The following is an 18,970-nucleotide window of genomic DNA, read 5'->3' on the forward strand; positions in this document are numbered from 1 at the left end:
CCTCGCAATGCAAAAGGAAACGAAAAATGGCAACAAAAACGAGCCAAAATGCGGCCATAAACTACAAATCATGCCAAGAAATGGCCGAAAGGGGGTTGGGGATTCAAGGGGTTTCGAGGGGGATTGATGGGGGAGCGGGTCAGCAGACGGTCGGCAACAACAAAAATTGTCTAAAAATTCAACATAACCTCGAATGATTTATGGATGCCTGCGAATATTTAAAAGGTACAAGGAGGCAACATCACAGCCGCAACAAAAAGGCACCAGAACTGAGCTGGCTGTGCAAAAAACAAAGGGAATTCGAGAGCAAAGGGCTGCAGGAGCGGAGGAGTGGAGGAGTGGTGGGGTGGGAATGCAGCTTCTTCTTGCCCCCGGAGCTTAAGTGCATTTTGCAGCGAACAGCAGAGCAGCAGAACAGAAAGGACATAAAAGCTCAAAAAGGGCATGCAACAGCAACAACAACAGCAGCAACAACAACAACAGCGGCCAGAAGCCAAGAAATGTGCGAAAAATTGTAAAAAAAAAAAAAACAAGGGAATGCACAGTGGTGATAGAGTTTAATATAAATATATGTTCTATTATTATAAGCCCTTTTAAAATATCTGTATAATTACAATTAAAAAAAAGTTCTTTGGAGGAGAGGTATTTTGTACTTTCTTTAAGATCTTTATAATAATAATAATAATTATATTTTTGTATATTTAATAATGTAATAATTTTTGTATATTTTCCCACTGTTCTCAGACGGAAAACACAGAAAGAACTTGTGTAAAAATTTACGACAAAAAGGCGTTAAGCCTGCTGTTGTTACTGCTCCTTTGGCTGCACGGAGACAATGAACACATAAATTGCATTTTCACTTTTAATATTTTCCGATAGTCGCTTTAATGAATCGGGATCGGTGAAAAAATCGAATTATTCGCAGCTTGATATTAGCTTGCAGGCAATATGAGAAAATCTTCTTATGAACATTCATACTTCTATCTTGAAATTATTGAATCTTAAGCAATAATACTTATAACATGAAATTAAATATAAATCACATAAATTCTTCTTTGATATCCCACGAATACTCTTCCACTTCTCCAGATCTCTACTGGTATTACTTTTATTGTCACTCAAAATGATGTCTCCCCGAAAATCGCGGGGACAGCTTTTGCCTATGGAAGCCGAACTCCCCTTTTTTGGCGCTTTTCCCTCACTTCGACCGAGAAGACCAGTCAAACGAGTGCTGGGGGTCAGCATAGCTCATGAGTCTGCGGCTGCAACCCCAAGGCGCATTCTTTTTCTTTATTTAATATGCATGCAATTGTTGTCTGTCCGTTTGGCTGTGTGTGAGGCTAAAAATATGTTTAAATCGCGCCCAGAGCCAAAAAGGCAAAAGCAAAAAGGCCAAGAGAAAAAGGCGCAAAAGCAGAAAAGGCCAGGAACATTTGGCGGGGAACTGGGGGGGCAAATCGAAAACTCGTTTTTAGTTTGTTGCTGTTTGCTGCTGCTGCTGTGGCATTGTTGCCAGTTTCAAGGCGAGTTGCGAGTTGCAGCTGGCCAACTTGCTGCTGCTGCTGCTGCTTTTAGCTGGTTTTCAGAACTTGGCTCGCTTACATTTTGGCCGTGACCTTTCGCTGCCTGAAGCTGGCAGCCAGCTTCATTAAAACGCGCATAAATATTAATTAAACGATAATCCGGCGCAGAGCTGCATACTTTGTGGCGCCTAATGATCAAAAAACACTCGCACACACACTTGCTAGTAATGGCATTAAAATTGTGTTTATCTTATTCACACACACGGGGGAAATCGACAAAAAGAAAATCGTTTGGAAAATCCACACAAAAGCGACCAGTTTTCCAGCTTTCCCCGCCCACGAAAAGCTCTCAAAAAAACACGAAAAGAACTTGAAAAAAAAATAAAAGAAACGCCGGCGAAGGCAAGCAAATTGAATTTTCCCTGAGCAAAATTAAATTTTCCAAGGAAATTGAATTTTTTGATTAGTTTGCTTTTTGCATCTCTCTTCAACACACACACATACACGAGAGAGGGGGCGGGGAAAACAAAAGTAAAAACTGAAAAGCGTAAGGAAAAGCCAGCGGAAGAAGAAGAAGGCGGCGAAGGAGCTGCCAGCAAGCTTTTGATTTAAAAGTAAAATGAAATTAAAAACATGCTTTGCTCAAACAGAAAACCGAGTTGAGGAAAATTTACAGCATTCTGTGAAGGAAACAAATTGCGATGAGTTTGGTACAACTACAATGTTTGAATCGTTGAATGTTTCCATTTAAATGATTACAATTAACGCTATTCAAGAAGGAAATCGTGTGACCTTTGGGTTAAGTAAACTTATAGCAAGTGCAGTTCAAGTGAAGTAGAGTTCAGAGGTTTTAAACGTTTTAATAGGTTGAGAGTGTTATGAAACAGCTTACAAACATTCCCAAGGAACATACAGATCTTTAACATTTATCTTATGAGTAAACATACAGATATCTTTCGATCGAAACCTTATCGGGCGAATTAAGAGCAACAATTGTTGCCTTTTTGGGGTGACAACAAAAGCAATGCAAAGGAGTCGCTCGTTTGTTTGTTTTTCGATCAAGTTTCGACCCAAAGTTGTTCTTTTGGCTTGCCTTTGTTTTCGAATTCGCCTCGTGTTTGCTTATTGAATAATTTGATTGCAGCAGTTGATTGCATTTGGAAATTGTGTTTTGCCAAATAAAACTTGGCGGCGGGCAAATAAATCAAGCTGGGCTATAAAAAGGGCCCAGCACAGCACCACAAGCACCACAAAGCACCACACAGCACAGCGGGTAGCAAAAAGGTGGACTTTGGTTTTCGTATTCATATATTTCTTATTTTTCGCTCTCATTCTCTGTTTTAATGATGTTACGCCCGCTTCCTTTTGGGGCCGCGGCAAAATGGGGAATATTTGTATTATCGTTTTCGTTTTCATTTTTATATGTTTTTTGTTTTCTTTTCTTTTTTGTTTTGTTTTATTTTTTATTTAAACTCCTCGATCCATTTCAATTGAATTCGCTTTGCGAGGCAAGCGCGGTGTCTTCTTCACGTTTTTTCCATTTCGTGTGGTGCCCCCTTTTTTATTTTTATTATTTTCGCTTCTTGCGCATCGAAGAAGTATTTTTAATTTTCTGCCTTTTGCACTTTTCTCAGCGTTTTTACCGGGCCATAAAAATCATAAAAATAAAACTTAAACTCGAAACGAGCGAACGCCAAAGGAACGGAAAGGAAAACGAAAAATGGAAACAAAAATGGAAACGTGTACGAAATTTTGCGATTTTAATTAAATGATATGAAAATTGCAAGCAGTCGAGGAAGAACAAAAAGCTTGGCTAAAGGTTGCCGAGGGTGTATCTATATATGTGGGCGTAGGTGTGGCCGCGCCCAGTTCCTCCTACTTTCTTGGGGGAGTGGCCCTTTTGCGAGCGTGTTTCGTGTTTGCCAATTATCTGGAACTTTGTTTCTTCTCCGCATCTCCGCTTCTCGGCTCATTTTGGCCCTTTTGCGACACTTGAACTGCAATGGCTTCAAGCCGAATGCCGAAGATGGCGCAAAAGAAGCTGCATATATGTATATTTTACATATAAAATGGAAACCCGACATTGAATTATACGATGTACATATTGAAACCCATAAAAACAACCGACAATTCTCCGGCAAAAAACTCACAGAAGAAACATTCACAGCGAAAAACAAACACACACTCTGGGCAATATTAAAAATGTTGCTGTCCCTGTGGGTGCAGTGAGAAAAAAAGGTTTTATCAGATTCTTTGCTCAAAATTCATTCAATATTAATTTTCCACCTCTAAAATGATTTTTTATACGTTTAAAAATACATTTGATTCATTTTGCTTTATTTCCCGATACATTTCTATTTGATTTCAAACTCGCATATGCACTGTGATCACTTTTTGTGAGTTTTTTCTCTGCCTTTCAAGCGAAAATACACAAAAATAATAATAATAATATAAAATGGCGGGCAATGTGCAGTTTGTTTGGTATTCCGCCTTTTTTTTATGCCATTTTGTTTGTGATTTTTCTCTTTGCTCTTCGGCTTCAGAACGCAATATATTCTGGGTTGGTGTTGTTGCTGTCGCTTTTATGGCTTTAGTTTCGCTTCCAGACGTTGATGTTGCTATTGTTGTTGCCATTGTTGTTATTATTGTTGTAGCCGCTGGGTCAGAGGCAGTAACAACAACTGGCAACATCCAGCAGCAACAACATGAGGCAGCAACGCAGCCACGTTTTAATGGAACATTAAAAGCAGCTTGCGCTGGCTGCTTAACTGCCCACCCCCTCCATATAACCCCTCCATATAACCCCCCACATAACCCCTTTCCTAAGAACCCCCTCTATAAAACCCCCGCCTCCCTCGGAACCCACAAAATGTTGCACAGCTCGGCGAAACTTTGAAATTAAAAGCGAAAACTGTTTATATCTGCTTGCGCTTGTTTGCATCCCACGTTTTGTGCAACAAGATGTTGCATTTAGAGAGATACAAAAATGTTAATATTCCACTTGATGGTTAATTGTCTGTGCTTCGGGCAACAAAGCAACCTGAAATACTGCAGATGGTTATGGCCGCATAAAGGAAAGTCCTACCAAATGTGCTGTGTGTTCAGGGTTAAAGCAGAAATGGCTTTTTGGCTAACCAACTAGACTTACTAGACAATGTCTTGTGTTGGTTTATCTTAAGCAGAATGTGTAAGAATGATTCGTAGATTCGTAGAATATCTTCTTAAACATTTACATAAAAACCAAACAGAGGAGTATAAAATACAGAATGCCATACTTTTGCTTAGTTTTTAACGACTTTTTCATTGGGTAAACATGCTCATTGTTTTAAGTTTCAATTAGAAAGTTGCTTATTTCCTATAAAGATCCTTATAAGGATTTTTAAAGAATTTTTAAAGAAGTTAACATCTTTTTAAAGCAGCTCTTCGCTGATGTATTTGCCTCATTGCAAAAGTGATGCCGCAATTGACATAAATGCGAGTATTCATTTAGCAATGATTATTTGACAACTTCCGGCATCCGGTTTTAATCGGCCCTCTCTCTCGCACCCACTTGCCCCACTGATAATTGCACGGGAAAATTGCTGGGAAAAATGTAAGCGGAGTGGGAAAAACCTAAATAAACATAAAGTATGCCAGTTTTTATCAACGCTGCTCCGGCAAACATTATTTACTCGTAATATCTTTCTCCTGGCCATCGTGCCCCCCATTCTGGCTCCACTTTGGCCCCACTTCTGTTAGTTTTGTGGCTGTCGTTGTGGACATTGTTGTTGTAGCTGCAATAGCTGCTCTAGCTGCTGTTATTGTTGTAAACTTTATGCATTAATTTTACATTTTCCTGGACCAACATTGCCATGCCCCCCACCCCGCGCGAGCATCCCGAAAAGCGAAAAACCCATCCAAAAGGTTGCTTCTGTGTATCTGTGTATATCTTGTGTGTGTTAGTCTCTGTGTTTGCATTAACTCGCCACATGCAAAATTTACGTTTATTTATTACGGAACCCCCCTTCAGTCACCCCTTTTTGCCACGCCCCTGCCGCCGTATGACATCACGCCCCCTTGGACTGCAGCCTGCGGCAAAAATGTGCAGCCAAACATTTTGCGAGATTTCATATACATAAAAGTTATGTAATTATCAAAGTTTTAATGCACCTACAGCCGGAGATCCAAAGGGTTGTGGGTTCTTTTTTTGGGAGGGGTGAGTAGTATGGATGTGTAGTATGGGGTCTGTGCACTCTGGAGCACATATATCACTTAACTTATATCACATGTTTCATATTCCCCTCTTTTATTGCCCTGCAGTTCTGACCTTTTCTTTATTTTCTTTGCCGCTTTTATGGATATTTTTCTTTTGGTCGAGCAAAGTTTTCGGGAATTAGCTTTTGGGAATAGTTTCGGAACAGGAAATTGAAGTTGCCGGGTACGGCGAATAAATGGTGTATTTCAAAAATGTTGATTGCAAGATAAACTTTACTTGCTTTGTGGGTTTTTCAAACCCTAAAATATAAAATATGATACTAGTGCTAGGATCTTTACTTGGTTATTTTCACAAATAGTTGGATGCTCAAAGGTCCATAATTAGCTGCTCAATTTCCTCAAGTTCGATTGCATTTCGCATTCTCTACTGCTTCATTCTCGATGTTTTTCCGTCTTATCTCGTCTATAAATATATCTCATTTGCATAAAATTCTAATTTAACTGCTGCTGTTGCCGCTTCTTCTTCTGCTGCTTATTTTTCTTCTAACTTGGCTATTTATTTTTGCTGCCATCTTTGTCCGTCTTATGGCTCCTACTTTCGGCCCGTTTTTATGATGCAATTTATTTTATTTTCTCTTCGGTTCGTTTTCCAGCACAAATTTCCTTTTTTCCTGCTCTTCGTTTTTCTTCTTGTTATTTTTCTTGATTTCAAGATGGCAAGAAGGGGGTGATGGGGGGGATGGGGTTTGCGAGGCAAGTAGAAACAATTTTCGTTTATTTACTTTTGTTTTTCCCTACTTCTTATTGTTTTTCTTGTCTCTGCGAAGAAGCTCTGCTTCGATTATTTTCCTTTTTGTTTATTTTGTTGCCAAGTTTCCTGAATTCTTGTTGTTGTCGTCGTTGTTGTTTTTGTTGCTGTTGCTGTGGCTTATTATTGCTATTCTCGTTTTTGTTGTAACTGTGGCAACACACATTATTTATATTTATATGCTTATTTTATAGTTTATTCATGCAAATTGCAATAAAAATTGCCTTTATTTTTACATTTTTATTGGGGCGAGGCCTTTAAAGAGGGTTGGCAATATACGAATAAAGCTATATACATATATATATATGTATATACATATACATATACAGATATATACGGACACGTAGGAAAATCAATAAACTTCCTCAAAGTTTTCAGTTGTCTTTTCAGCGCCTTTTCTCGTTTAATTCCTTGTACGCGCGATTCGCATGAATTATTTATAAGCCTGAAGAAATCCCCCTCCATCGACATAAGCAACAATTTTTATGGCCGCCATACAACATTATTTTCTTTTTTATATTTTTTATTATTAGCTGCTGGAATTTCTGGCACAAAAGTGGCCGGTTTTATTCAACAATTTTCCTTAATGCATAACACAGCAAAAACAAATATGCATTAAAAAAACAACAAAAAAAAGTGCTGCACACACAGACATAAAATATGCAAAATATTCAAATTTTCGTTTTTCGAGTGAATTGGAATTTTAAGCAAATGAAATGAGTGCGCCATTTTGGGGTGGCGTTTTGGCTAAAAGGGTTGTTCCAAGGGCTCTTTTTCAAAACGTTAATGGCAAAATGGGAGTTGGCTTCTTCATGGCAGGGCAACCAAAAACAAAAAACATTTGTTTATTTCGAGGGGAATAACTGCGGTTGGGAGGGCTTCATCCTCCATAAGGAAAGTGATTACGATCTTTAGCGAGAATTCGAATTCGAATTCAGTCATGTATTAAAGCATTTCAAATGGGGCGAATTCGCTGGCAAATTTTCAAAATTTATGAAAATAAGGGAAGCAGGAAAACATTAATAGAACATTTATAAAACATTCAGGTGAAGTTTTGTGAAATATTTGTGCAAGGATGCAAAGAATTTGCTGAGAAATGAATTCAATATTTTTCATACGATGAAATTCTCTAAAAAAGTTTTGCAAATTTAAAAAGTAGAAGAATTCAATTGAAGTTGTAATGAAAGATATTACAGAAAAGTACTTAAGAACTTATAAGGTTATATAGAACCAATTAAGCTACAAATGACTTGTACAAATTTGTAGTTCAGGTGAATGCTTCATTAGGAGAATAATAAAAGCGTTCGAGCCCTTCGATTTAATAATGGTGTTCTAGGGTAACACCCCTATACCCTAGTCTATCTGTCTTAAGGAACTTGTCAATCTGGCGACCAGTTCTGTGCCCCACCCCTGCCACGCCCCTTCTGGCCATCGCCCTGTAATTTACTGCAATTTGCTGAACGTTTCCTTATCCCCGCTCGCTCTTCTTCTTCCTTTTCCCTTGCCACATGCCACGCCTTTTGCTTTTGCCGCTGCTCAATTATGAAAAATAATTTTTTAATTTGTTTGTTTTCTGTTTACGTGCCGCCGCCGCGGCCCTTGTATTTTATTTTATTTTTGTTTATTTTTAGTAAGGCTTCAGACGGCGTGCAGTAAAATGGGTTTTTCATTTAATGAATTTACTCTTGCCGTTTTATTTGTTGTGTGGCAATATTATTATTTTCATTTTCATTTTTATTTTCATTTTTATTTGTGTGTTTTATTTGCTTTCCTGCATCGACGTCTTGTCGGCATTCTCCCTTGGTGTTGTGTTGTGTTCTGCTGGTGTGCTTTAAATATATAAATTATTAATTTTAATTTTCTGCATGCATACTTCAGTGCACAGCCAGGACATTCACACACCCACACACCCACGCACACACACTCAGGCACGCACTAGCAACGCCCTCGGAAAACTTGCTCGCACTTCGCCACCCCTCGCCACCCCTTGCCACCCGCCCAGTTTGCCCACTTTTCCCGCCTTGTCATCGTCATTTTGCCAGTGTTCTTTTGCTTTTGTGTCTGGCAATTAATTTTAAATTGGGCGTGCATACGAAAAATATTCGTAGTTTTCCTTCCAATTTCCACCCGCGCACACACAAGCACAAAAGCACACTGGTAATGCGCACTTTTCTCCATTTTCGCAGTGCGTGCGTGCTGGGCAAGCAAATGGCGTATGAAAGTAAAAATATATATCAGCATTAAATGCATTTCTGTGGTGTTTTTACCAATTAATGCGATTTTGCTGCTGCACTTTACTTCTGGCCAGCGTTGCAAGTAAGTTTGACTATTTTTGTTGACTGTAATTAAATTCTTAAGAATAACAGGTGCTGAATAAATAACACCTGACTGTCCTTCAATATTTATGCAGGCCTTAAAAATCTTTAAGTGTAATAACTGCCATTCTGACTGCTATTTACATTTGGTGCAACCGCAAAAACAGAACCATCAGTGGCAACAATCAGGGGCAAGCGATCGGCGAAGTGCAGTAAGCTTTGCAGTTGCATTTAGTTGCAGCTCCTTTATTTATGCGAATTATTTCGTGTTCCTCTTTTTTGCCGACTGTTTTCCTTCGCTGTTGATTTTGGTTTACAAGTTGGCCCAACCCAGGCAATAATAATAATAATAATAACAACTACAGCAATATACAATGTACAATGTACAATGTACAACGTAGTACAACGTCGAACTTTAATTGCATAATTATGTGCAGTTTGCAATTTATCATTTTCAGTTTTCCATGTTGTTGGCTTTTTTCATCTTCTTCAACTTCAGCTTCAGCTTTTTGCTTTTCTCGTTGCTGCTCGCCTGTAATTTATGTGTTCACTTCTCAGCTTTTTTCCCTGCCCCCTGCCCCTACCCTTCCCCTTCCCCTTTTTTTGTTGGCCTGAATGTTTGGTTTTCTTTTTGCAGCTTTTGTGCAGGAAAAACGGCTACATAAAGTGCGAGAAACGATGCAGCTGAACTAAAATGAAACTTAATGCAGCGCAAATATTGAGAGTACTTTTTGCACATCTTCAAGTTTCTGCGTTTGCAACGTTTTCTGCTATTTTTATAATTGGTTGTTAATTCTTGTCTAACTTGTTTCGAGTAGTTTTTGTAGCTTTAACTGATCTGCTTTGTACTGCTATTATTCCTAGGACTTATTCTCTTAAAGATTTCTACTTAAGCTATATCTTTACATTGCATCTTTTATGGGCCTCCTGGGAATGTGTGTTTAAATTGAAAAGCTGCATCTTTTTAATTGATTTTGCTGTTGGCTGTTGGCTATCTCCATATTTGCAGATCGCACAGATATTGCCCTTGATGTTTAATTTATTTCTTGACTTGGCCTAACCCCTTCGCATATTCGCATATTGCTTTTGCATTTTACATTTTATTTTTACGCTGTCACGCCCTTTGGTCGTGATCCCGGGCTATGTATCTTGTATCCTCATCTGCGATTCTTGCGTGTCGGCCGTATTAATTATAATTTATGTTGAACTCTCTGGGCGGGATAATCGCCGATTCGTTTGAAGTCTGCGGACGAGGGGGTGAGGGGGCGGGCGTGAGAACCGCATTGCTAATCAAGCAATTAGCGAATGCCATCAAATGTGCATTAGACAGACGAGACAGCTCCAGGACCAGACAGATTTGCACCCCTCTTTGCCTCCTCCCCACTTCCTATACATTTTCGATTATGTCTATGACCGTTTTGGCAGTTTCGTCCAATTTCGGTGGCTAAGATATATATGTATATATATGTGTATATGTAGGGAACTTGTACATACAGAGAGCGGGCAGAGCGGCGGCCAGACAACCAAGAGAATCGCAGGAGCATTGAAAAACAAAGAAAATTAGTTGCAGCATGTACGTGGCAAAAAGTTGACTCCGCCAGAAGACGGAGACGCAGACGGACAACACAAAGCAGAATGGCCGGCAAAAAGCGTTCAACGGGTCGTATGAGCAATGCAGCCATTTTAAGGGTTGCAACTAATCGCAGACAAAGCCAGTCCTTGTGTGGGTGTGTTGGTGTATGCTGTTGTGTTGGTGTGTTTGTGAGAGTCTGTCTGGCAGATTTCACATGTGAGTAGAAGGATACATTGCCGCATAGATATAGACAGCAAGACTGTGGGGCGAAGAAGAGGGGTTGCAGAGCCGAGAAGGTTGCAATTGGCCGACATCAAATGTGCGGCCGGGCAATTAGCCACAATGCCCGCGTAAGTAGGCAATGAAAAATTTCAAGCTGCACTGCAACTTTAAGGCGACTGCGAATAAATAAATTACACACACAACACACAGAATAATATCTATGGAATAATAACGGGAAACAACCCCCAGGAGCGCACTTAATGCATGCCAAAATTAAAGCGAGCGGCCCCACCCCCTCGCAAAAGCACCCAACCTCAACACCACCGAGCTGAGCACTCAGACTGACACACACAGATACACACCCACACACACATGAGGGGTGGAGGTGGGTCTAGGTGGGGCGTAGAGAGTTGGTTTATATAAGGCATTATAGACGCGCATTTGTGTGGGGGTGGCAATTGAAAAGCTTTACTACTGCCATCGTCATCGCCATCGCCACCTCCATTTCCATCTACAACTTGCGGAATACCGCGCAAGTTTGACTGGGGTATGCCGAAATATGCAACGTGCTTAATCTATCATTTGATGTTTAATGATGTTTGTTATGTATGATGAATAATGGATTATAAGTTTTAAAGAGAAAAGCCATATTAAAATAACTTAAATAATCTTAGAACTTCTAATACTTAAATAGTTTCAGAATCTTCTTAAATTCTTTAGCTTCGACATATTTAAAAAACTTTACTATTATGGTATATATTTGTAATATTATTTGCCAACTTAAAAAACCCACCGCATTCTGCTCAAAAAAAGCTGCTGGGTGTCAGTTGAGTTCAATTTTCTTGCCAGTGTTTTGCCTTCAGTTTCTTCGCTTACTTTTTGTCCAATATAGCTATAGCTATAGGTATACACAAGTACACATAGAAATCTATATATATACATATATTTGAGTGTATATATGCTTGAATGTGTGCGCTGCTTTGTGTGTATGTGTCGCTGCCATGCACATTTATCAAGTGTATATAGGAGGAAGCTGAAGCTGTAGCTGTAGCTGGCTGCCATTATGTGCGGTGGAGAGACGGGGGCGGTGGCGGGGAAAGTGGGAAAATGGGGAAGTGGGGGGCGGATGTGGGTGGCGGTGGGTGGCCGGGGAAGCGTAAGACAAGGCAGTAAACAACAAAAAATAAAGCACGCACACAAATACACAAGAAATTAACGAGCAAACGATTTTTATGGCAGTATTTTGTGCCTTAAAGCGCTTAATGCGATTTATGTTTGTGTGCGTTTGGCTGCGTGTTGGGCGCTTACTGCCTGTGTGTGTTAGTTGAAAAATGTTTTTTAAAAATGACAAGCTTCGAAAGTTGAAGCAATTTATGTTCATTTTAAATTGAATTTCAAATTTATTGCAGCAATTTAGCCCCTGTGTAGGTCTCTGCTGCAGTGTGTGTACTTGTGTGCTTCTGTGTGTGTGTGGCTGTAAGCAGGAAACGGAAGTGCTCGTCCTTTTTGTGTTGGAGTGTGCGTTAAAAGTTGTAAATTTCATTGTAGCAGCCAAGAAAATTAATTAAGCAAAAAGACAATTCAAACGAAAAAATTTAAGGCTGGAAATTGAGTAGAAGTTTTCATTTGCCAAATGTCTCAAGCACACAGGAATGTCCTTAAATAATTAAGAGGAATTCGAAAAGCGGATGAAGAGAAGGAAATGCGATGGCAAAGGGACAAGCGAATATCCTTTGAAGAAGGTCACTCAACTTGTTGGCCCAAAAGGAAACCTTTCGAGGCAGACGCCCGGCAGACTTGTCTGGCAGAGAAGAAAAAAAGGATAGCCCGGCAGAAAAAGGACATGCAAATGCTGCCCCAAGCAACAGTTGATAAAGCAGCTGAAAGAACGAAGAAAAAAGGACTTCACAGCCAGTAGAAAGTTACGAGTCAGCCGCTCACAAAAGGTTGACGACACCAGAAAGGATGCGGTGGCAAGGACCTTTTTATATGTTTTTTTTATTGTGGGTTGACTGACTCTCAAGGATGTTTCGAGCAACAGTGTTGTGTCGCCGGCCAAAAAGGGTCAAGTGCCCCGGCGCGTGGCGCAAGGACGAGCCACAGGACGAGGAATTCGAGTGCGGACGGCAAGGACATCAACCCGGAAAAGGGTTAAATTAAGTCCACCGCCCTTTTTTTATTATTAGACGAAGGCGTGCTCCCCCGCTTTTTGAGGCTACACTCACGGCCTCTCGCCGACCTTGACCCAAAACAAACGCCGCAACCTTGACATTGGATCGCTCTGCTTTCCCTGTGCTCCTTTGCCTGTTTTTTATATTTATTTCATTTTGGCCTTTTTCCCAGCCCTCTTGGCTTGGATTTCAATGAAGGTGCCGCAGGCGTGTCCCGTTCGGAACAGCAACAGTGGCAGTGGCAGCAACAGTTGCGTGGCCGCTTTCAGCGCTTTCATTGTTCGACTTAAGACCCGGGATAGACCGCCCTCCCGCCCGTTCGTCCGTCCGTCCGTCCGTCTCGATGGTCTTTCATAAACGGAAAAACGAGACGGTAAAGGGGCGGGGGGAAGAGGGGAATGGGGCAGGAGCAGGGGAAGTGCCATGCCAGAAGGACAGAGCAGCGACAGCAGGACAGAGCCACCGCAGACAGGTTGCCCCGGCTCACGTGCTGCGTGTGCCAAAAGTCGCTCTGTCGCCGTCTCCTCTTACAGTTTGGGACACCAGCCAAATGCACTGGGAGAAGTGCTCCAAAGTTTAGTGTATATAAGTTGCAGAAAGTGAAACTAAATAGTTAATAAAGTATACTTTTTGCTACACTATTGCCATTCCAAATATTTATATTTAAATGGGTTTGTAAAGCTTTACATTTACACTTTCTCTCGACTGTCATCTATAGCTTCCACTTGCAGCCACTTCTAGCCACTTTTTCTCTCTGTGCAGCAAGTGTTGCTGCTGGGTAGCTGTTGCTGTTTCTGGTGTTGCTGGCGTTGCCGGTGCCTCCAATGCGGACAGTTGGACGACAAATTGTCTGCCTGCCGCCTGCTGCTGCTGCTGCTGCTCATGCTGCCTCTTGCAACTCTTGCGACTCTTGGTGGTGGAGCTGATGGTGCTGGTGGTGCTGCTGTTGATGCCACGGGCCGTGGGTCTGCTTCTCTGTTTTTTACGAGCTGTTTGTAAGCTCTTGTATCGCCATCGCACGTAGGAGTCCCCTTGGTGTTTCATGTTGCTGCTGTTGCTGTTGCTGCTGCTGCTGCTGCCGTAGATGTTGCTGCTGTCACGGCTGGTGGTACTGTGCCACTGAGGTAGCCATGCCAGCCAAGCCAGCCGCCTTGGCGCCGACATGTTGGCATTTACGATTATGTCTGGCCCACAGATTGCAACTTCTGTTTGTTTTGGTTTTTTGCCGGCTTTGCTTATTTTTTTGAGTGATGCCCAAGGTGTGGCCAAAGCCTTAAAAAGCCTTCGCTTTGACATTGGCCAGCCGAGGAGCCGAGGAGCGAGTAACCCGTTGAGCGGCTTTTCAACGGGCGCCGTCTAATTAGACGTTAAGTGCACGAGTCGGCTGCCAATTGGAGTGGCCCCTCCTCAACCCAAAGCCCCCAGCTCCCTGTTCCCCCCCTTTGCGTGCCGTGCCATGTCCACGTCCAAACATTGTGACAGCCCGATTGCATCGCCCGGCATGTGTTGACTAATTGCCAGGGGCGCTGGACTGTGGTCGGTAGCTGGTTGGGATGGCCCCATTCCCAGCCTGGAAAACGCCAACGCCATAAAAAAGCAAGAATAGTGGGTGGTGCAGGGGTATAGGTCTGGAAAAAATGCATCGCAAATGTGCAGAACACTAAGCTACAAAGTTTAAAAGAATAATACGACTACGAGAATGATTACCGTGGCAAAAAGTTTACTTAGATAACAGAACTCTTATGCATTATATCCTAATCCCACTTGCTATTGAATAATGATAGTTAAAGGTATCCACATGGTTTTCCTTCAAGAGAAACCCACTTCCTGCCACACAGTGTTGTCCCCATTGGCCAGGATGACAAACGCCAGCCGCATTCCGCATACAAGCCCATGTATATGCAGATTTGCAGCCAGATGGGAGAGGATAAAAACCTGGTTAAAAAGCGGGCGAGTGTGGGAAGTGCAACAAGTCGCTGTCGCTGATGCCGTTGCCGTTGGCCAAAAGGACAATGCCGACATGGCGACCCTGAATTGCCAGTGGAGCTGGCCATCAAAGCCGAAAACCCGACTCAACGCGGCGCGGCTCCATTTCAACCCAATGCGACCCAATCCGCGACCCGGCTGGACTGAACAATGGACAACAGGCCAACTGGCTGGCTGGCTGACTGGCGGGCCAGAAATGTTGGTAACTGCACGCAAACATGAACATGAAGGCCAAAAGGTGCACGGAAAAAAGCAGTAGATCGATTTGCTAGCTATTTTTATATAGAGATTGAAATTAAAAGGATTCTAATAAACTTGAGATATATGCGCTTATTAGTTTTTAACTTCGTTGATTAGTTTTCAATTTAGAATTATTGATCGAAAGGCTGTGCATATTTCTCCGAGTGTAGCCTGCGATGCCCAGGTCCACGTTGCAGGCGTCAAAGCGTGCCGCCACAGGAGTTTCGTGGAGTGGGCTTTTTCAGCCAGGAGTGCACCGGCCCTGACCATGGCAATGTTGCAGTTTCCGGGCTCGTCCTTGGCCAAATCCCAAATCCCTGGCCCCTGTGCCGTGTGCCGTCAATGGATTTGCCTTCGCCGGGTCCTCTATTACTCCTTTTTTTTTGCATTTGTCCTATCGCATGGTGAAAGGTCGCGAGTGGAGTGGAAATAAAGGTTGGCAGCGGCAGGAGGATTTCCTGGCAAATGCAACGCGACCTGAATTCGGTGGCAATAACAAAGAGAAAAATGAAGTAGTAGCCGTGTTTCTGTTTCTGTTACTGTGTCCGTGTCACTGGGCCACCAAAAACTTCACTTCACTTTCCCCCTTTGGAAAATTTGCCAAAGGAAAACTTCGCAAGTGTTGCAATCGGCGGGTGGGGGGGAAATCCAGAGGCAAAGACAGAGGGCTGACGCAAAACTTGAGCAAATTTCTAGTGGTTTCCTACCCTCCCGCCCCCCCGTCACTGCAACTTGGGAAATCCACAGGCAAAGGAGCAGGACAACCTGTTGCCGTCTAGCTGATTTTATGGCCAGCGGAGCCACACGTGATTCACATCCAGCTGGATGGGGATGTCTGCTTGCCTTTTTATGTGCTGTGCTGTGCCACCACGGGGAGTCTCCAAGTAGCAGTCTCAGTCGCAGTCGCAGTCGCTGTGACGACATAATCAACGCTCCATTGGAGGATACTCGCCTCCAGACGCAGATGTTGCCACAAGCCACTTGCCAAACAAATCGTTGGCTTAGACGAATGGCGAGGGGATGACACTCCACTCCACTCCACTTCGCATAAAGTGACGTGAGTGATGAGCCAGAAAGAGGAGAGCTGCTGCCACACGGGTAACTCGGTGGTTGAAAGCAGACTTAATCATGAATGAAACTCATTATAGAGTCACAAGCTTAAAAGTGTTGAAATGTGTCATGAAACTATGATGTGTTACTTTGCAAGCATCTTTTTGTCGTAAAGTTGATAGAGTTTAAACAAAACTGAAATTGTTAGTAAAATATAGATATAATTATATATTGATAGATCGATGGTTCCTAGAAATCTATCATTTTCTTGTGAATATGATTACCATCACTGACTTGAGTGGTATCCCTCATTTAAATGCCCCTGCAAGCAAACCACAACACCATTGTGACAGGCACTCACTGTATTATGCAACATCCATTCAGTGTATTAGCTTGTGTCATGTTTTTACGACGCTGCCGACCTTGAAATCGCAACGACATGGAGGACTGGCACCGAGGACTGTTGCGTGAGCTGCTGAAAGGGAAATCCCCTGTCCCGTCAAAGGTCAAAGTCACTGGCAGCAGCAGTGGCAGTGGCAGTGGCAGCCAGTGGCGCTTTCCCGGGTTTACCCCAAGAAAGGCAAAGTCAGTGAGTCGTTTCCCAGTGGAGAGTTTTCCAGCGCAACGGCAGCGGAGACGGGAAAAAAGGCAACAGAGACCGAGACCGAGACCCAAGCTCCAGACCCAGACCCAGACGCAGACCCTCGTCGTGGCAACAATAAGTAGCTGGGTAGCTATCCTCTGGGCTGCGGGCCCTCGGCTCTTGGCTCTTGGCTGTTGCCTGTTGGCTCCTGGGTCTTTTGCCTCTGGTTTCTGGCTGCTACGTGCGGCTTGTGGCTGCCACATCCACATCCACATCCACAATAGCACAAGTGGCACAAGCCCGCCTTTGAGCAAGTCAACACGGCGGCACAACTTTGTCTGCCCCGTTCGCCCGGCTCTTATTTTGCTTTTTTTCCTTTCGTTCTACTGCCAGGTTTTTATGGTGGTGACCCCCAGCTACGTGCGGTTGGTGGCCTGCGGCGGAGATTATGTCTGGGATGTCTGCGATGTCGGATGTCGGGATGTCGGGGATTCTCTGCTGCCGGTGCCGTGGCTGAGTACGCCACTTTGACTGGATCTGGGACTGAGACTGGCACTGGGACTGGGACTGGGATTGGCTTTCGGGGAAGTCGACCGACCTGGGTTGCTATGACTACCCTGCACTCAGCAAAATTCTCTTATCTGAAGTATTTAACTTTGGAAAATCATCAGTTTCTTAAGTGAACTATTAAAAATGTGTTAAAGTAATACCTCACAGGTTAAATAGTAAAGAAAAAATATGATTATCTTATATAAAACCAAGTAAATTGTTTTAGAACTCTATACAATGTAGAGTACTCTTTTCTCCCAGTGCATTGGCTTGAACAAACAACGCAAGTGGCGACGGGCGTGATGACGTGGAAAACGTTGTTGCGGCGTGCCGTTAAAAAAGACTGGTGGTCCGAGAAGGGGTCAGGGTATCTGGGTATGTGGGATCTGGGGCTTGGGGCTTGGGGCTTGGGGCTTGCGACTTGGTTCGTGGAGCTTGGGACTTGGGGTTCGGGGTCTCGATGTGGATGAGGGTGTCTGGCTGGCTGGGAGTATGGGAAACGGGCCTGGGCAATCCCTCGACCGCAGACAGTCTGTCTGCCAGTGTCGTCGCGTGACTTAATTAGCTTCCATGAATAAAATAAGGGAGAGGTGGGGGCTTTCGGTTTGGCAATAAAGTCAAAGTGACGTCACTTACCCCAGTTGTTGGTGTTCCATTGCCGGCGGCGATACCTGTGGCGTTAGCCGAACCATTTCCGGAACCAGACGACTTTCCTTTGCCTCGGCCGCGTTTCGAATCGGGTCGAACGGGCTGACCATCTGCACCGAATACGATCTGAAACAAATAAGGATATATTAGAATTTACTTATAATATACTCTAAGTTATTATACAATAGTTAATATATTCCAATGTTAAAAGGTATATGTGTACCTTTATTTTTCCCAAGACAACGCATACTTAAATATTTGGAAAATCGACTTAAATATTTTTAGTTAGTGTACAAGTCCTGTATGAAAATAATACACGATTGAAAAAGGAATAAGGACTAGTTTTTTATATGCGAAGTAAACTATTTAGACACAAACCAATCTAAGGTTCGCCTTTCACCCGCCAGAAAGCGCCAAAACTGTCGAGGCACTTTACACGTATTTAAACGACCATCTGGCGGCAAACTTTGGAACTGTTTTTGTAGCTTAAGGCGACAGCTAGATGGCGCTGTACGTAAAATTAATGTAGAATTGCAGAAGCGTTCCCAGAAATTGATTGTATGCATTTTCAATAAGAAATTAAAGGATAATTAACACAAGTAAACATTTCATTTTTAAGCCTTTTCATAGTTAATATATGAAAGTTGCATAAAACTCAGAGTTCAGGCCTCTGGTCTCCTGATATTGGGGAAAAAAACTTTTAAAAATCGTTGAAAGTTTTCTGAGGGTATCGAGACTAGCAGTTATTACCAGAATTATTAGCATAGATAACGAAAAGAGAAAGGAATCTGCAGTAACTTTTGTTTAAAAATGTATGTAATTAAAATAGCATGGCTTGTCAATAGAAAAGTTCCCTTTAACTGATACCTAAAAAAACAGGATCTGCGCATCCTGATTCCCAGCAGAACAATTTATTTTCTCACAGGCTCAAAACTACACATTTGAATAATGACATTGAGCCGCAGAGGGGGCTGGCTGCCAAATTAAATTACTTCAGAGTACAATGCAACATATGGATATCGAAACCATAGATAATTCCAATAAGCATGCAGCATGCAGCAGGCTGCAACTGAACCGCCTGTTGGACCAAATTCCGAATCTATTTCCG

The 18,970-nt window shown here is 42.5% G+C and overlaps 1 protein-coding gene across 1 annotated transcript in view; it reads right to left on the reverse strand.

The window, feature by feature from the left end:
* LOC122618268 (DNA N6-methyl adenine demethylase) overlaps positions 1 to 18,970 on the reverse strand; it is an 88,757-nt gene that overhangs the window by 49,767 nt on the left and 20,020 nt on the right. The window contains exon 4 of the mRNA XM_043794571.1: positions 17,851 to 17,988. Within this exon, the coding sequence (XP_043650506.1) occupies positions 17,851 to 17,988 (138 nt within the window). The remainder of the gene's footprint in view (positions 1 to 17,850; positions 17,989 to 18,970) is intronic.

The sequence above is a fragment of the Drosophila teissieri genome, chromosome 3L (genome assembly GCF_016746235.2).
Source record: "Drosophila teissieri strain GT53w chromosome 3L, Prin_Dtei_1.1, whole genome shotgun sequence".
Taxonomy (NCBI): Eukaryota; Metazoa; Arthropoda; class Insecta; order Diptera; family Drosophilidae; genus Drosophila; species Drosophila teissieri.